This window comes from Panulirus ornatus, chromosome 63, assembly GCF_036320965.1.
Source record: "Panulirus ornatus isolate Po-2019 chromosome 63, ASM3632096v1, whole genome shotgun sequence".
In the NCBI taxonomy this organism is placed as follows: domain Eukaryota; kingdom Metazoa; phylum Arthropoda; class Malacostraca; order Decapoda; family Palinuridae; genus Panulirus; species Panulirus ornatus.
Genome location: NC_092286.1, coordinates 24,894,833 through 24,913,398, shown reverse-complemented (window position 1 = coordinate 24,913,398; position 18,566 = coordinate 24,894,833). Strand labels below are relative to the sequence as shown.

At 49.9% G+C, this 18,566-nt stretch overlaps 1 protein-coding gene across 2 annotated transcripts in view; it reads left to right on the top strand.

Moving 5' to 3' along the window:
• Nucleotides 1-18,566, top strand: part of LOC139745890 (dipeptidase 1-like) — a 126,908-nt gene that overhangs the window by 80,426 nt on the left and 27,916 nt on the right. The window contains exons 5-7 of one of the 2 annotated variants that reach the window (XM_071656538.1): nt 105-270; nt 2,484-2,640; nt 10,367-10,499. In XM_071656538.1, the coding sequence (XP_071512639.1) occupies nt 105-270; nt 2,484-2,640; nt 10,367-10,499 (456 nt within the window). Of the gene's footprint in view, nt 1-101; nt 271-2,483; nt 2,641-10,366; nt 10,500-18,566 lie in introns of both variants that reach the window. The other variant, XM_071656537.1, reaches the window with a different exon arrangement.

The following is an 18,566-nucleotide window of genomic DNA, read 5'->3' as shown; positions in this document are numbered from 1 at the left end:
AACTCTCCCTTTCTGTCCACACTTACCCTCTCCTTGTGTCGCACAATGGCCCCCCTCCCTCTCACTCTCTCACTCTCTCACTCTCACTCTCTCCCTCCCAGCAGGGCTGGACGTGCCGGCCCATGTGTGGGGGGGCGTGTGCCTCGTCCTGGTCCTGGCTGGCGTCGGTGTCTCCGTGCCCCTGGCCCTCCGGGTCGATCCAGGAGCAGGCCTCCACCAGCGGATCAACACAGCCATGGCGCTTCTGAAGTCCTCTCCCCTTATAGACGGGTAGGTGACTCCTTCCCCTAGGTGAGTGTATCATCAAGGTGAGTGTATCATCAAGGTGAGTGTATCATCAAGGTGAGTGTATCATCAAGGTGAGTGTGTCATCAAGGTGAGTGTGTCATCAAGGTGAGTGTATCATCAAGGTGAGTGTGTCATCAAGGTGAGTGAATCATCTAGGTGAGTGTGTCATCGAGGTGAGTGCATCATCAAGGTGAGTGTATCATCAAGGTGAGTGTATCATCAAGGTGAGTGTATCATCAAGGTGAGTGCATCATCAAGGTGAGTGTATCATCAAGGTGAGTGTATCATCAAGGTGAGTGTATCATCAAGGTGAGTGTGTCATCAAGGTGAGTGTGTCATCAAGGTGAGTGTATGTCATCAAGGTGTGTGTGTCATCAAGGTGAGTGTATGTCATCAAGGTGAGTGTATCATCAAGGTGAGTGTATCATCAAGGTGAGTGTGTCATCAAGGTGAGTGTATCATCAAGGTGAGTGTGTCTTCAAGGTAAGTGTATCATCAAGGTAAGTGTATCATCAAGGTGAGTGTATCATCAAGGTAAGTGTATCATGAAGGTGAGTGTATCATGAAGGTGAGTGTATCATCAAGGTAAGTGTATCATCAAGGTGAGTGTATCATCAAGGTGAGTGTGTCTTCAAGGTAAGTGTATCATCAAGGTGAGTGTATCATCAAGGTGAGTGTGTCTTCAAGGTAAGTGTATCATCAAGGTGAGTGTATCATCAAGGTGAGTGTGTCATCAAGGTGAGTGTATCATCAAGGTGAGTGTATCATCAAGGTAAGTGTATCATCAAGGTGAGTGTATCATCAAGGTGAGTGTGTCTTCAAGGTAAGTGTATCATCAAGGTGAGTGTGTCATCAAGGTGAGTTTATCATCAAGGTGAGTGTATCATCAAGGTGAGTGTATCATCAAGGTGAGTGCATCATCAAGGTGAGTGTATCATCAAGGTGAGTGTATCATCAAGGTGAGTGTATCATCAAGGTGAGTTTATCATCAAGGTGAGTGTGTCATCAAGGTGAGTGTATCATCAAGGTGAGTGTATCATCAAGGTGAGTGTATCATCAAGGAGAGTGCATCATCAAGGTGAGTGTATCATCAAGGTGAGTGTATCATCAAGGTGAGTGTATCATCAAGGTGAGTGTGTCATCAAGGTGAGTGTGTCATCAAGGAGAGTGCATCATCAAGGTGAGTGTGTCATCAAGGTGAGTGTATCATCAAGGTGAGTGTATCATCAAGGTGAGTGTATCATCAAGGTGAGTGTATCATCAAGGTGAGTGTGTCATCAAGGTGAGTGTATCATCAAGGTGAGTTTATCATCAAGGTGAGTGTGTCATCAAGGTGAGTGTGTCATCAAGGTGAGTTTATCATCAAGGTGAGTGTGTCATCAAGGTGAGTGTGTCATCAAGGTGAATGTGTCATCAAGGTGAGTGTATCATCAAGGTGAGTGTGTCATCAAGGTGAGTGTGTCTTCAAGGTGAGACACGTTCACCTTATAGAGACACAGTCGCCTTGAAGACACACTTACCTTGAGAACGTATACATCTGTCTTCCCCTCTGGTCCGTTCCACTGTCTTCCCCTCTGGTCCGTTCCTCTGTACTCTAACGTATGTCTTTCTGGTCCGTTCCTCTGTACCCTTACGTCTGTCTTCCCCTCTGGTCCGTTCCTCTGTACCCTTACGTCTGTCTTCCCCTCTGGTCCGTTCCTCTGTACCCTAACGTCTGTCTTCCCCTCTGGTCCGTTCCTCTGTACCCTAACGTCTGTCTTCCCCTCTGGTCCGTTCCTCTGTACCCTTACGTCTGTCTTCCCCTCTGGTCCGTTCCTCTGTACCCTAACGTCTGTCTTCCCCTCTGGTCCGTTCCTCTGTACCCTAACGTCTGTCTTCCCCTCTGGTCCGTTCGTATGTCTTCCTCCCTGGTCCGTTCCTGTGTCTTCCCCTCTGGTCTGTTCCTATGTCTTCCTCCCTGGTCCGTTCCTGTGTCTTCCCCTTTGGTCCGTTCCTCTGTACCCTAACGCCTGTCTTCCCCTCTGGTCCGTTCCACTGTCTTCCCCTCTGGTCCGTTCCTCTGTACTCTAACGTATGTCTTTCTCTCTGGTCCGTTCCTCTGTACCCTAACGCCTGTCTTCCCCTCTGGTCCGTTCCTCTGTCTCCCTCTCTGGTCCGTTCCTGCGTCCCCTAACGTTCCCCTGTTCCTCTGGCAGGCACAATGACCTCCCGTGGAACATACGGAAGTTCATGCACAACAAACTTCACAGCTTCAACTTCACAGCCGAGCTCAAAAAACTTCGCCCCTGGTCCAGGTCCTCCTGGTCCCACACAGACCTGCCCAGGTTACGGGAGGGCATGGTCGGTGCTCAGGTGAGTGTTCGGGGACGTCCAGGTGAACTGTGAGTGTTTGGGGACCTCTAGGTGAAGTGTGGGGACATAGGTGAGTGTCTGTGGATATACGTGAGTGTCTGTGGACATAGGTGTGTGTCTGTGGATATAGGTGAGTGTCTGGGGACATAAGTGAGTGTCTGGGAGCCTCCAGGTGAAGTGTGGGGACATAGGTGAGTGTCTGGGGGACCTTCAGGTGAAGTGTGGGGACGCAGGTGAATGTCTGGGGACGTCCAGGTGAAGTGTGGGGACATAGGTGAGTGTCTGGGGACGACCAGGTGAGGTGTGGGGACATAGGCGAGTGTGTGGGGACGACCAGGTGAAATGTGGGGACAGAGGCGAGTGTGTTGGGACGTCCAGGTGAAGTGTGGGGACATAGGTGAGTGTCTGGGGACATATGTGAGTGTCTGGGGACATAGGTGAGTGTTTGACGACATCCAGGTGAAGTGTGGGGGACATAGGCGAGTGTGTGGAGACCTCCAGGTGAAGTGTGGGGACATAGGTGAGTGTGTGGGGACGTCCTACACCCTACCCTACACCCTACCTTCCCCTATACATTACACCTGCACATACAGTCTCTCCCAGGTTGCCTAACCCAACAGCTGTGAATGTACACACACACACACACGAACCCTACATCTCAGGTATGGGGGTCATTAGGAGGTCACACCTGACCCTAACAGGGGTAAGGTCAGGTCGAGATGAGTTCTAAGGTCATAATTAGGTCCAGCTGCTATCGCCACCAGGTCTAAATCACGTAGTCTTAATATGTACCTATGTACACCCAGCCAAAAAAATATCTTCACATGCTTGTGTTAAACAATATGACACAACGGACGATGGATTTTGACAAATGCCCCACCGTCTTGCCTCACAGTGGGTGCCATCCTTTGACATATTTCTCAATATGCGCAAGATAAAGTATACAACACAGAGTATACTGTCTTCAAAGAGTGAATCTGAACCCCAATTTATTTCTTTATTTAGAGAGTAGTTAACTTAGAAATTAGGAACAATGATTAATGTTCCTTGTAGTCACATGTGGCAACACTACAGAGACCACAAGAAATCGTTGTGTTCATTCTCAAATCCATCGTAGCCACCAATGAATATACTTTTTTGCGGACTGTATACATATATAATTTTGTGACTTTCCCAGAAGTTTAAATCATTAGTTCCCATCAAACTGGTACACAAGACTTGCTCACAGAGAAGTTTATAAGTTCACTGACACACACACACACACACACACACACACACACACACACACACACACACAACACGAAGCAGCATTGCTTTCCCAGAACCATTAAGGACCCAACACCAGTTCTAAACACACCTTGTTCCATCACAAGCAATTACAGTTTTTCCCTTGTTTTTTTTTTTTTTTTTTTTTTTTTTTATACTTTGTCGCTGTCTCCCGCGTTTGCGAGGTAGCGCAAGGAAACAGACGAAAGAAATGGCCCAACCCCCCCCCTCCCATACACATGTACATACACACGTCCACACACGCAAATATACATACCTACACAGCTTTCCATGGTTTACCCCAGACGCTTCACATGCCTTGATTCAATCCACTGACAGCACGTCAACCCCTGTATACCACATGACTCCAATTCACTCTATTCCTTGCCCTCCTTTCACCCTCCTGCATGTTCAGGCCCCGATCACACAAAATCTTTTTCACTCCATCTTTCCACCTCCAATTTGGTCTCCCTCTTCTCCTCGTTCCCTCCACCTCCGACACATATATCCTCTTGGTCAATCTCTCCTCACTCATTCTCTCCATGTGCCCAAACCATTTCAAAACACCCTCTTCTGCTCTCTCAACCACGCTCTTTTTATTTCCACACATCTCTCTTACCCTTACGTTACTTACTCGATCAAACCACCTCACACCACACATTGTCCTCAAACATCTCATTTCCAGCACATCCATCCTCCTGCGCACATCTCTATCCATAGCCCACGCCTCGCAACCATACATTGTTGGAACCACTATTCCCTCAAACATACCCATTTTCGCTTTCCGAGATAATGTTCTCGACTTCCACACATTTTTCAAGGCTCCCAAAATTTTCGCCCCCTCCCCCACCCTATGATCCACTTCCGCTTCCATGGTTCCATCCGCTGACAGATCCACTCCCAGATATCTAAAACACTTCACTTCCTCCAGTTTTTCTCCATTCAAACTCACCTCCCAATTGACTTGACCCTCACCCCTACTGTACCTAATAACCTTGCTCTTATTCACATTTACTCTCAACTTTCTTCTTCCACACACTTTACCAAACTCAGTCACCAGCTTCTGCAGTTTCTCACATGAATCAGCCACCAGCGCTGTATCATCAGCGAACAACAACTGACTCACTTCCCAAGCTCTCTCATCCCCAACAGACTTCATACTTGCCCCTCTTTCCAGGACTCTTGCATTTACCTCCCTAACAACCCCATCCATAAACAAATTAAACAACCATGGAGACATCACACACCCCTGCCGCAAACCTACATTCACTGAGAACCAATCACTTTCCTCTCTTCCTACACGTACACATGCCTTACATCCTCGATAAAAACTTTTCACTGCTTCTAACAACTTGCCTCCCACACCATATATTCTTAATACCTTCCACAGAGCATCTCTATCAACTCTATCATATGCCTTCTCCAGATCCCTTGTTACCAGCTTTATATAGTGAAGGAAGGGTGTTTGTGGGGCCATCTGGAATGCAATGGCAATTAACGTAACATATTTGAGTGGCGAGAGGTCAAACCAGGTGTCTGATCTCTTAAAAGAGGTCAAAGATTAGCGTCCCCAGGCGTCCAAACACGTCTGACCTGATGTCTAGATTGGACATTTCGAAACTTCTGTGTCTCTCCTTCTATAAGGGATCTAACACTATCCAGTAAACCTAAAATCTATATCATTTCGAAACATCTATGTCTCCCCTTCTATAGAGCATCTAACCCTATCCAGTTACCCTAAAATCTATATCATTTCGAAGCATCTATGTCTCCCCTTCTATAAGGGATCTAACCCTATCCAGTCAACGTAAGATTTTCTATATCATTTCGGAACATCTATGTCTCCCTTTCCATAAAGGATCTAACCCACCCGTAGGTAAATAAGACGCACACCAGCTTTCGAACCGAACGTCTCTCTCACACACACACACACACACACACACACACACAGACACACACACACAAGAACTCCCTCCTTCTCTTCTGACGAAGCACTAATTCGCCTCCCGTCTCCAGACTTCATGAAATATGTACCTTGCTACTGACATGGATTCCGGGACCTTTTGAGCCGTGTTGAATGAGACGACTTTTCTCTCACTGTGGAGGAGGAAGTGAGCCAGGCGGAGAGGAGAGAGAGAGAGAGAGAGAGAGAGAGAGAGAGAGAGAGAGAGAGAGAGAGAGAGAGAGAGAGAGAGAGAGAGACAGAAGACGTTCCGTCGAAGTCAGTTTGAAGCGCATCCTGCCGGAAACAGGAAGAGACAAATGAAGTACAGAGTTGAAGGGCAACGTAAGGTCATTTCCAGGTCAAAATTGGTCACAAACTGAAGCAAAACGAAGACTTGATACATAATAACCGAGTCGATAGAAGAGATTCTAAATCAGAATCATTTTTCTGAACTCGTATTTCGTACTGAAGGAGCAACGGGCATTTTAAACAGTTTGGATAGGATGAAGCTCATGGAAAACAACAAATCGCCCAAAGTCTTGGGGGCAATTAAAGAAACCCAAGTTGACCTCGTTAAGACTCTGACTGACCTTTTCAGCAGGTCAATTCAAGTTCCGCAGGACCGTAAACATGCAACCTCGATACACTAAAGAGGTGATAAGGCGCTTGTTCGGTCATTATCCCCTAATTAGCTCGGACGTCCAGTGTTGCTAAACTTATGGAAACCGCAATTCAAGTCGAAAACGTAAATCACTGACGACATAACCAAGTAATTAACTCGATTTACAGCACAGGATGCTATCGTTTATGTTTGAAAAATTTGCCTGAGTTTTTCTGTTTACGTGATCAATATATAGCAGAAGTAAAGTGGTTTATGTCATTCACTGAGATTTTTAGAGTATTCAGTAAAGTAATTTATCAATGATTACTTACAAAACTTAAGTAACTTGGTGTACTTTTTTTTGTGCTAAGGGATTCAGTTAGAGAAAAGTACACATCAAGGCCAGGCCTTAAGGGAAATATAAAGAGAATTATGAATTGGACAAAGATGAAACAGGGGAAAGTATTTACGAATTTGTATCAACAGATTTCAATGTCCTTCAGTTATTAGAAAATTAGTGAACAGGTCATTAATTAACAACAAGAGGGTTTAATGATCAATTAGAACATGAGTTAACAGGCCATTAATTAAAAACCGCAGGGTTTAATGGTCAATTAGAACATGAGTTAACAGGCCATTAGTTAACAACCGCAGGGCTTAATGGTCAAGATTCAGAATGGTTCGACGTAACAAGTGGCGTGCCACATGGATCAGTCATGGGACCACTTCTCTTTCTAATATACCTAATGATAATTATGATAGCCTTTTTTTTTATATCACAACTCGCTGCAGACGATACTAAATTGGAAAGCAAAGTTTCATCAACAGACACTGAACATTTGACTGAATTGGAAAGTAAAGTTTCAACAGAGAGTGAACATATGACTGAATTGGAAAGTAAAGTTTAAACAGAGACTGAACATTTGATTGAATTGGAAGGCAATGTTTCAGCAGAGACTGAACATTTGATTGAATTGGAAGGCAATGTTTCAACAGAGACTGAACATTTGACTGAATTGGAAAGTAAAGTTTCAACAGAGACTGAACATTTGACTGAATTGGAAAGTAAAGTTTCAACAGAGACTGAACAGTTGCAAGTTCATAGCCAGGCCTCACTAGTGGCAAAAGATTTTTGATCGTGCTTAAGTAAAAAAATTAATATGATGATGATGCTATAAAATTAAGTGTCGACATTGAAATCGAAAAAGAGAACCTCAGAGTGAGAAACCCTCTTGTACAAAGGCAAAGGGGATAAAAAGTGAGTGCTTATATTGTTCTGCTCTCTCAACCACGCTCTTTTTATTTCCACACATCTCTCTTACCCATACATTACTTACTCGATCAAACCACCTCACACCACACATTGTCCTCAAACATCTCATTTCCAGCACATCCATCCTCCTGCGCACAACTCTATCCATAGCCCACGCCTCGCAACCATACAACATTGTTGGAACCACTATTCCTTCAAACATACCCATTTTTGCTTTCCGAGATAATGTTCTCGACTTCCACACATTCTTCAAGGCTCCCAGGATTTTCGCCCCCTCCCCCACCCTATGATCCACTTCCGCTTCCATGGTTCCATCCGTGCCAGATCCACTCTCAGATATCTAAAACACTTTACTTCCTCCAGTTTTTCTCCATTCAAACTTACCTCCCAATTGACTTGACCCTCAACCCTACTGTACCTAATTACCTTGCTCTTATTCACATTTACTCTTAACTTTCTTCTTTCACACACTTTACCAAACTCAGTCACCAGCTTCTGCAGTTTCTCACATGAATCAGCCATCAGCGCTGTATCATCAGCGAACAAAAACTGACTCACTTCCCAAGCTCTCTCATCCACAACAGACTTCATACTTGCCCCTCTTTCCAAAACTCTTGCATTTACCTCCCTAACAACCCCATCCATAAACAAATTAAACAACCATGGAGACATCACACACCCCTGCCGCAAACCTACATTCACAGAGAGAACCAATCACTTTCCTCTCTTCCTACACGTACACATGCCTTACATATATATATATATATATATATATATATATATATATATATATAAAACATTTCAAAAAAATATTACGCTTCGGTTTCTGGTCAGACAGTGTTATGCCGCACAGACCGAAATGGTGGAAATCAATATAGACTACGTGCTATTTTCCCCCTTACTCTCATTGGTCAATATAGCTGACCTTGCCGATGCTGAACAAGCCTGGCAGGGTGTAGGATGGCCTGGCAGGGTGAAGGATGGCCTGGCAGGGTGTAGGATGGCCTGGCAGGGTGTAGGATGGCCTGGCAGGGTGAAGGATGGCCTGGCAGGGTGTAGGAATGGCCTGGCAGGGTGTAGGATGGCCTGGAAGGGTGTAGGATGGCCTGGAAGGGTGCAGAGATGGCCTGGCAGGGTGAAGGATGGCCTGGCAGGGTGTAGGATGGCCTGGAAGGATGCAGAGATGGCCTGGCAGGGTGTAGGATGGCCTGGCAGGGTGAAGGATGGCCTGGCAGGGTGAAATATGGCCTGACAGGGTGTAGGATGGCCTGGAAGGGTGCAGAGATGTGGCCTGGCAGGGTGTAGGATGGCCTGGCAGGGTGAAGGATGGCCTGGCAGGGTGTAGGATGGCCTGGCAGGGTGAAGGATGGCCTGGCAGGGTGTAGGAATGGCCTGGCAGGGTGAAGGATGGCCTGGCAGGGTGTAGGATGGCCTGGAAGGGTGCATAGATGGCCTAGTAGGGTGTAGGATGGCCTGGCAGGGTGAAAGATGGCCTGGCAGGGTGTAGGATGGCCTGGCAGGGTGTAGGAATGGCCTGGCAGGGTGAAGGATGGCCTGGCAGGGTGTAGGAATGGCCTGGCAGGGTGTAGGATGGCCTGGCAGGGTGTAGGATGGCCTGGAAGGGTGCAGAGATGGCCTGGCAGGGTGTAGGATGGCCTGGCAGGGTGAAGGATGGCCTGGCAGGGTGTAGGATGGCCTGGAAGGGTGCAGAGATGGCCTGGAAAGGTGTAGGATGTCCTAGCAGGGTGAAGGATGGCCTGGCAGGATGTAGGGATGGCCTGGCAGGGTGTAGGAAGGCTTAACAGGGTGTAGGGATGACCTGACAGGGTGTAGTGATGGCCTGGCAGGGTGTAGGAAGGCCTAACAGGGTGTAGGATGGCCTGGCAGGCTGCAGACTGGCCTGGCAGGGTGTAGGGATGGCCTGACAGGGTGTAGGAAGGCCTAACAGGGTGTAGGGATGACTTGGCAGGGTGTAAAGATGGCCTGGCAGGGTGTAGGGATGACCTGGCAAGGTGTAGGATGGCCTGGCAGGCTGCAGACTGGCCTGGCAGGGTGTAGGGATGGCCTGGCAGGGTGTAGGAAGGCTTAACAGGGTGTAGGGATGACCTGACAGGGTGTAGGAATGGCCTGGCAGGGTGTAGAAAGGCTTTACAGGGTGAAGGGATGGCCTGGAAGGGTGTAGGGATGACCTGGCAAGGTGTAGGATGGCCTGGCAGGGTGTAGGAAGGCTTAACAGGGTGTAGGGATGGCCTAGCAGGATGTAGGAAGGCTTAACAGGGTGTAGGGATGGCCTGGCAGGGTGTAGGGATGGCCTGACAGGGTGCAGAATGGCCTGGAAAGGTGTAGGAATAGCCTGGAAGGGTGTAGAGATGGCCTGGCAAGGTGTAGGATGGCCTGGCAGGGTGTAGGAAGGCCTAACAGGGTGTAGGGATGACCTGGCAGGGTGTAGGGATTGTCTATACACCTCCTCTTCCTCTATCTCCCAGGGCACATACCATATCTCCTGGGGGGGCGGAGGGGGGGTCTCTTATGCCCCAGGGGGGGAAGTGGGGTAGTGGGCAGTGGGGCCTGGGGGTGTGTGTGTGTGTGGGTGTAGGTGAAGCCCCACTGTGTAAACAGCTGTGTTCCTCCCTCCCTGCAGTTCTGGGTGTCGTACGTGCCCTGCGAGGCCCAGCGGTTGAACGCGGTGCAGCTGACCATTGAACAGATCGACATCATCAAACGCCTTATCGACCAATACCCGGACCATCTGCGGCTCGCCACCTCCGCCGACGGTGAGGTAGCGCCGCCAGAGAGAGAGAGAGAGGGGGGAGGGGGGGGTAGGGTACTCTCCCGCCACTGTTGAACCAGGTCAGTCTCCTTCTGCCACTGTTGAAGCAGGTCGCCAGGTCAGTCTCCTCCTGCCACTGTTGAACCAGGTCAGTCTTCTACCACTGTTGAACCAGGTCACCAGGTCAGTCTCCTTCTGCCACTGTTGAACCAGGTCACCAGGTCAGTCTCCTCCTGCCACTGTTGAACCAGGTCAGTCTCCTTCTGCCACTGTTGAAGCAGGTCACCAGGTCAGTCTCCTTCTGCCACTGTTGAAGCAGGTCACCAGGTAAGTCTCCTTCTGCCACTGTTGAAGCAGGTCACCAGGTCAGTCTCCTCCTGCCACTGTTGAACCAGGTCACCAGGTCAGTCTCCTCCTGCCACTGTTGAAGCAAGTCACCAGGTCAGTCTCCTCCTGCCACTGTTGAAGCAGGTCACCAGGTCAGTCTCCTCCTGCCACTGTTGAAGCAGGTCACCAGGTCAGTCTCTTGCCATCGTTGAAGCAGGTCACCAGGTCAGTCTCCTCCTGCCACTGCTGAACCAGGTCACCAGGTCAGTCTCCTCCTGCCACTGTTGAAGCAGGTCACCAGGTCAGTCTCCTACCACTGTTGAATCAGATCACCAGGTCAGTCTCCTGCCACTGTTGAACAAGATCACCAAATCAGCCCCTAACCACTGTAGAAGCAGGTCACCAGGTCAGCCTCTAACCACTGTTGAACCAGGTCACCAGGTCAGTCCCTAACCACTGTAGAAGTAGGTCACCAGGTCAGCCCCTAACCACTGTAGAAGCAGGTCACCAGGTCAGCCTCTAACCACTGTTGAACCAGGTCACCAGGTCAGCCCCTAACCACTGTAGAAGCAGGTCACCAAGGCAGTGCCCAACCATTGTAGAAGCAGGTCACCAGGTCAGCCTCTAACCACTGTAGAAGCAGGTCACCAGGCCAGCCTCTAACCACTGTTGAACCAGGTCACCAGGTCAGTCCCTAATCACTGTAGAAGCAGGTCACCAGGTCAGCCCCTAACCACTGTAAAAGCAGGTCACTAGGTCAGCCCCTAACCACTGTAGAAGGTCACCAGGTCAGCCTCCAACCACTGTAGGTCACCAGGTGAGCCCCTAACCACTGTAGAAGCTCACCAGGTCAGCTCCTAACCACTGTAGAAGCAGGTCACCAGGTCAGCCCCTAACCACTGTAGAAGGTCACCAGGTCAGCCTCTAACCACTGTAGAAGGTCACCAGCTCAGCCCCTAACCACTGTAGAAGCAGGTCACTAGGTCAGCCTCTAACCACTGTAGAAGGTCACCAGCTCAGCCCCTAACCACTGTGGAAGCAGGTCACCAGCTCAGCCCCTAACCACTGTAGGAGGTCACCAGGTCAGCCTCCAACCACTGTAGGTCACCAGGTGAGCCCCTAACCACTGTAGAAGATCACCAGGTCAGCCCCTAACCACTGTAGAAGCAGGTCACCAGGTCTTAACATGTCTCCCAGCTATTCCCATTTTCTGTTTGCTTCCTCTTTTCGTCCACTGCTTTTCTAAAATCGACATAACTTTCCTTAACTTCACCAGCTGTCCCAGGAACAGGTGGGTCAACACCAGCTGTCCCAGGAACAGGTGGGTCAACACCAGCTGTCCCCAGGAACAGGTGGGTCAACACCAGCTGTCCCAGGAACAGGTGGGTCAACACCAGCTGTCCCAGGAACAGGTGGGTCAACACCAGCTGTCCCCAGGAACAGGTGGGTCAACACCAGCTGTCCCAGGAACAGGTGGGTCAACACCAGCTGTCCCAGGAACAGGTGGGTCAACACCAGCTGTCCCAGGAACAGGTGGGTCAACACCAGCTGTCCCAGGAACAGGTGGGTCAACACCAGCTGTCCCAGGAACAGGTGGGTCAACACCAGCTGTCCCAGGAACAGGTGGGTCAACACCAGCTGTCCCAGGAACAGGTGGGTCAACACCAGCTGTCCCCAGGAACAGGTGGGTCAACACCAGCTGTCCCAGGAACAGATGGGTCAACACCAGCTGTCCCAGGAACAGGTGGGTCAACACCAGCTGTGTCAGGAACAGGTGGGTCAACACCAGCTGTCCCAGGAACAGATGGGTCAACACCAGCTGTCCCCAGGAACAGGTGGGTCAACACCAGCTGTCCCAGGAACAGGTGGGTCAACACCAGCTGTCCCAGAAACAGGTGGGTCAACACCAGCTGTCCCCAGGAACAGGTGGGTCAACACCAGCTGTCCCCAGGAACAGGTGGGTCAACACCAGCTGTCCCCAGGAACAGGTGGGTCAACACCAGCTGTCCCCAGGAACAGGTGGGTCAACACCAGCTGTCCCCAGGAACAGGTGGGTCAACACCAGCTGTCCCAGGAACAGGTGGGTCAACACCAGCTGTCCCAGGAACAGGTGGGTCAACACCAGCTGTCCCCAGGAACAGGTGGGTCAACACCAGCTGTCCCCAGGAACAGGTGGGTCAACACCAGCTGTCCCAGGAACAGATGGGTCAACACCAGCTGTCCCAGGAACAGGTGGGTCAACACCAGCTGTCCCCAGGAACAGGTGGGTCAACACCAGCTGTCCCCAGGAACAGGTGGGTCAACACCAGCTGTCCCAGGAACAGGTGGGTCAACACCAGCTGTCCCCAGGAACAGGTGGGTCAACACCAGCTGTCCCCAGGAACAGGTGGGTCAACACCAGCTGTCCCCAGGAACAGGTGGGTCAACACCAGCTGTCCCCAGGAACAGGTGGGTCAACACCAGCTGTCCCAGGAACAGGTGGGTCAACACCAGCTGTCCCAGGAACAGGTGGGTCAACACCAGCTGTCCCAGGAACAGGTGGGTCAACACCAGCTGTCCCAGGAACAGGTGGGTCAACACCAGCTGTCCAAGGAACAGGTGGGTCAACACCAGCTGTCCCAGAAACAGGTGGGTCAACACCAGCTGTCCCCAGGAACAGGTGGGTCAACACCAGCTGTCCCAGGAACAGGTGGGTCAACACCAGCTGTCCCCAGGAACAGGTGGGTCAACACCAGCTGTCCCCAGGAACAGGTGGGTCAACACCAGCTGTCCCAGGAACAGGTGGGTCAACACCAGCTGTCCCCAGAAACAGGTGGGTCAACACCAGCTGTCCCAGAAACAGGTGGGTCAACACCAGCTGTCCCAGGAACAGGTGGGTCAACACCAGCTGTCCCCAGGAACAGGTGGGTCAACACCAGCTGTCCCCAGAAACAGGTGGGTCAACACCAGCTGTCCCCAGGAACAGGTGGGTCAACACCAGCTGTCCCCAGGAACAGGTGGGTCAACACCAGCTGTCCCAGTGCCAGGTTGGCTGTGCACCCTCCGCCCCGCACCACCTGGCTCAGCACAAGGACCCGAAAGTGACGACGCTAACACCAGCTGCCCGGCGCCATCTGCCAAAATGCCAGCTGTGCCAGTATTGGCTGTGGCTAAACCAACAGTGCCAGTGCCACCTGTAGCAGCACTACGTGTGCCAGCTGTGCCAGAACCAGTTGTATCAATGCTACCTGTGCCAGAACCAGCTGTGACATTACTTCCTGTGCCAGAGCCAGCTGTGACAGCACCACGTGAGCCAGAACCAGCTGTGACAGTACTACCTGTGTCAGAGCCAGCTGTGACAATACTACCTGAGCCAGAACCAGCTGTGACAATACTACCTATGCCAGAACCAGCTGTGACAATACCACCTGTGCCAGAACCAGCTGTGACAATACCACCTGTGCCAGAAGCAGCTGTGACGGCACCACCTGAGCCAGAACCAGCTGTGACAGCACCACCTCCATCAAGCCACCTGGCTCACACTGGTGTGTGTGTGTGTGTGTGTGTGTGTGTGTGTGCATATCATACATAGGAGTAGAGACATCATGCATATATTCATGTTTATGAGACGCACACACACACACACACACACACACACACACACACACACACACACACACACACACACACCCACAACATTAACTTGAATGTTTGTGCTTCGCAGTCAGCTGGCGACTGTTAAATGCTCCGTTTCATCTGGTCTTAAACTTGATTCTAATTGCCTTTGGGTGGTTAGACAAGCGAGGCTAGTTTAGGATGCTTGACCTCGCCTGGGTAACGTCTAACGAGGTGATGTCACGCGAGGATGTCATCTCGGGTGAGGGGACTTCCACACTATGGTGTTCGAGAGGTGGTGGAGGGTCGTGGAAGAACAGCGTTGGCGACAGCACGGTTCACTGGGGGTAGTCCAGTGTCAAGTGTTTGTTTATGTTTCCTAACGAAGCCTTTATGAGTGACCCCCCCCCCCCCCCCCCCCCCCGCCGGCCGTGAAGTGGATGGACCAGGTAATTCATGTCACGGTGGTGGAAAGTGGTGTTCGGGACATGTTATGCGACACTGCGTCGGGTGTCAGTGTCAAATGCTTTGTTAATGGTTATTGTGACTGGAAGTGTGCGGGAAGGGGGCTGTGGTTGGTTAAGGCCATTTCGGACGTGTGCCACTGGGGGATCTGTGTGGAGTTAAGGTGGAAGGATTGGGTCTGGAACCCATGTTCGGTGGATAAGAGTGAGGTGTTCATGTTGATTCTATTGCGGAGTAAAATGTCCAAAGAGTTTGGACGCCAAAGACGGCAGAAATTTGGGGAAGGAGAGGAAGTCCATTTAGGTGGGTTTGAAGGGTTAGGGGAGTGCGTAACTAAAAGTATGTAAAGGTTAAAGTATTTTATGAGAAGGTTTGAAACTATGTGAGACGTAAGCTCAGAAGGAAGATCCTCTCATTAATTTAAGTGGTTTTTGAAGTCTTGCCTGTTCAAAGGAAGTGTTCAATTTAGAGTCCATTGTTCACGAGTGTTTCATCAGTATATCTGTGTGTTGTGTGAGAGAGAGAGGAAGCCACTGTGTTAGTTAAGACGGGTTTCATGTGTGTGGGGAGATGAGGTGGTGTGTGGGGGAAATATGGATTTTCTATACTGTTCGCCAGGGTTTGGTGAAGTGTGGGGGGGTTGGTGAAGTGTGGGGGGGTTGGTGAAGTGTGGGGGGGTTTTCTGGCCAAGTCTTAAGGTGGGAAGGATCGCTATAGATTCTATAAAAGGGGAAATATAGACAGGAAGATGAACAAGAAAGCAGCGAAATGGGGGCAATAATTGTTCAGAGGTCAAAGGTTTGCATGAATTCGTGTTCCTTCATCACACCGACCCACCTTAGACGCTAAGGGCTGGCCTTAGCTTTATCACTGCCACGCCAAGGGCCTTCCCTCACTGCCCTTAGGGAGTTCAAGTCTACGAGGGTTGACACACGAGCGTCTTGTTCGACTAACTGGCAGTTAACCTTACCACTACAATACAGGGATGAGAGGCGTGGCATAAGTTCATTCATGGTTGGCTCCCAGAGACCATATTGCATTGTTATCTGGATCAAACCACCTGTTACATTCCGGGATATTTGGGGACCTCCCGCGCCCCTCACTGGCTGCTATCCCTGTCCCAAACCATCCCAACACTATCCCTGTCCCAAACCATCCCAGCACTATCCCTGGTTCGTGTCCCACGAACCTCCCCTTGGCGTACATATGTCATGGGGTTTCCATGTCCCAGGAGAGAGCAGAGGGCGTTGACACACGGTGTGGGAGGGTCTCATGAACGGAGGGTCTGTGGGAGTGGGGGGGACTGTGTGTGGGGGGCCTGTGGGGGGAATACAAGGTCCGGTGTTCGACCCACATCATCAATCAGGCTGCGCAAACAAGCGATTAACCCCGGTGATTACACTACGCCCCCAATCCCAAGGTTGTCTTTCACGATTGCGTTTGGACTTCTGTGTGGACCGCTTCTCCCAGCGATCCCACACTGCCTTTTACCCTAGTGGCAGGTTTTATGATCATAGACCCCACACTGCCTTTTACCCTAGTGGCAGGTTTTATGATCATAGACCCCACACTGCCTTTTTCCCTAGTGGCAGGTTTTATGATCATAGATCCCACACTGCCTTTTTCCCTAGTGGCAGGTTTTATGATCATAGATCCCACACTGCCTTTTTCCCTAGTGGCAGGTTTTATGATCATAGATCCCACACTGCCTTTTACCCTAGTGGCAGGTTTTATGATCATAGACCCCACACTGCCTTTTTCCCTAGTGGCAGGTTTTATGATCATAGATCCCACACTGCCTTTTTCCCTAGTGGCAGGTTTTATGATCATAGACCCCACACTGCCTTTTACCCTAGTGGCAGGTTTTATGATCATAGACCCCACACTGCCTTTTTCCCTAGTGGCAGGTTTTATGATCATAGATCCCACACTGCCTTTTTCCCTAGTGGCAGGTTTTATGATCATAGACCCCACACTGCCTTTGACCCTAGTGGCAGGTTTTATGATCATAGACCCCACACTGCCTTTTACCCTAGTGGCAGGTTTTATGATCATAGACCCCACACTGCCTTTTACCCTGGTGGCAGGTTTTATGATGATAGACCCCACACTGCCTTTTTCCCTAGTGGCAGGTTTTATGATCATAGACCCCACACTGCCTTTTTCCCTAGTGGCAGGTTTTATGATCATAGACCCCACACTGCCTTTTTCCCTGGTGGCAGGTTTTATGATAATAGACCCCACACTCCCTTTTTCCCTAGTGGCAGGTTTTATAATCATAGATCCCACACTGCCTTTTTCCCTAGTGGCAGGTTTTATGATCATAGACCCCACACTGCCTTTTTCCCTAGTGGCAGGTTTTATGATCATAGATACCACACTGCCTTTTTCCCTAGTGGCAGGTTTTATGATCATAGACCCCACACTGCCTTTTTCCCTAGTGGCAGGTTTTATGATCATAGACCCCACACTGCCTTTTTCCCTAGTGAAAGGTTTTATGATCATAGACCCCACACTGCCTTTTTCCCTAGTGGCAGGTTTTATGATCATAGACCCCACACTGCCTTTTTCCCTGGTGGCAGGTTTTATGATCATAGACCCCACACTGCATTTTTCCCTAGTGGCAGGTTTTATGATCATAGATCCCCACACTGCCTTTTTCCCTAGTGGCAGGTTTTATGATCATAGACCCCACACTGCCTTTTTCCCTGGTGGCAGGTTTTATGATGATAGACCCCACACTGCCTTTTTCCCTGGTGGCAGGTTTTATGATGATAGACCCCACACTGCCTTTTTCCCTGGTGGCAGGTTTTATGATCATAGACCCCACACTGCCTTTTTCCCTGGTGGCAGGTTTTATGATGATAGACCCCACACTGCCTTTTCCCTGATGGCAGGTTTTATGATCATAGACCCCACACTGCCTTTTTCCCTAGTGGCAGGTTTTATGATCATAGACCCCACACTGCCTTTTTCCCTGGTGGCAGGTTTTATGATGATAGACCCCACACTGCCTTTTTCTCTGGTGGCAAGTTTTATGATCATAGGCCCCACACTGCCTTTTTCCCTAGTGGCAGGTTTTATGATGATAGACCCCAAACTGCCTTTTTCCCTGGTGGCAGGTTTTATGATCATAGACCCCACACTGCCTTTTTCCCTGGTGGCAGGTTTTATGATAATAGACCCCACACTGCCTTTTTCTCTGGTGGCAGGTTTTATGATCATAGACCCCACACTGCCTTTTCCCCTGATGGCAGGTTTTATGATCATAGACCCCACACTGCCTTTTTCCCTAGTGGCAGGTTTTATGATCATAGACCCCACACTGCCTTTTTCCCTAGTGGCAGGTTTTATGATCATAGATACCACACTGCCTTTTCCCCTGGTGGCAGGTTTTATGATCATAGACCCCATACTGCCTTTTCCCTAGTGGCAGGTTTTATGATCATAGACCCCACACTGCCTTTTTCCCTAGTGGCAGGTTTTATGATGATAGACCCCACACTGCCTTTTTCCCTGGTGGCAGGTTTTATGATCATAGACCCCACACTGCCTTTTTCCCTGGTGGCAGGTTTTATGATCATAGATCCCACACTGCCTTTTTCCCTAGTGGCAGGTTTTATGATCATAGACCCCACACTGCCTTTTTCCCTGGTGGCAGGTTTTATGATCATAGACCCCACAC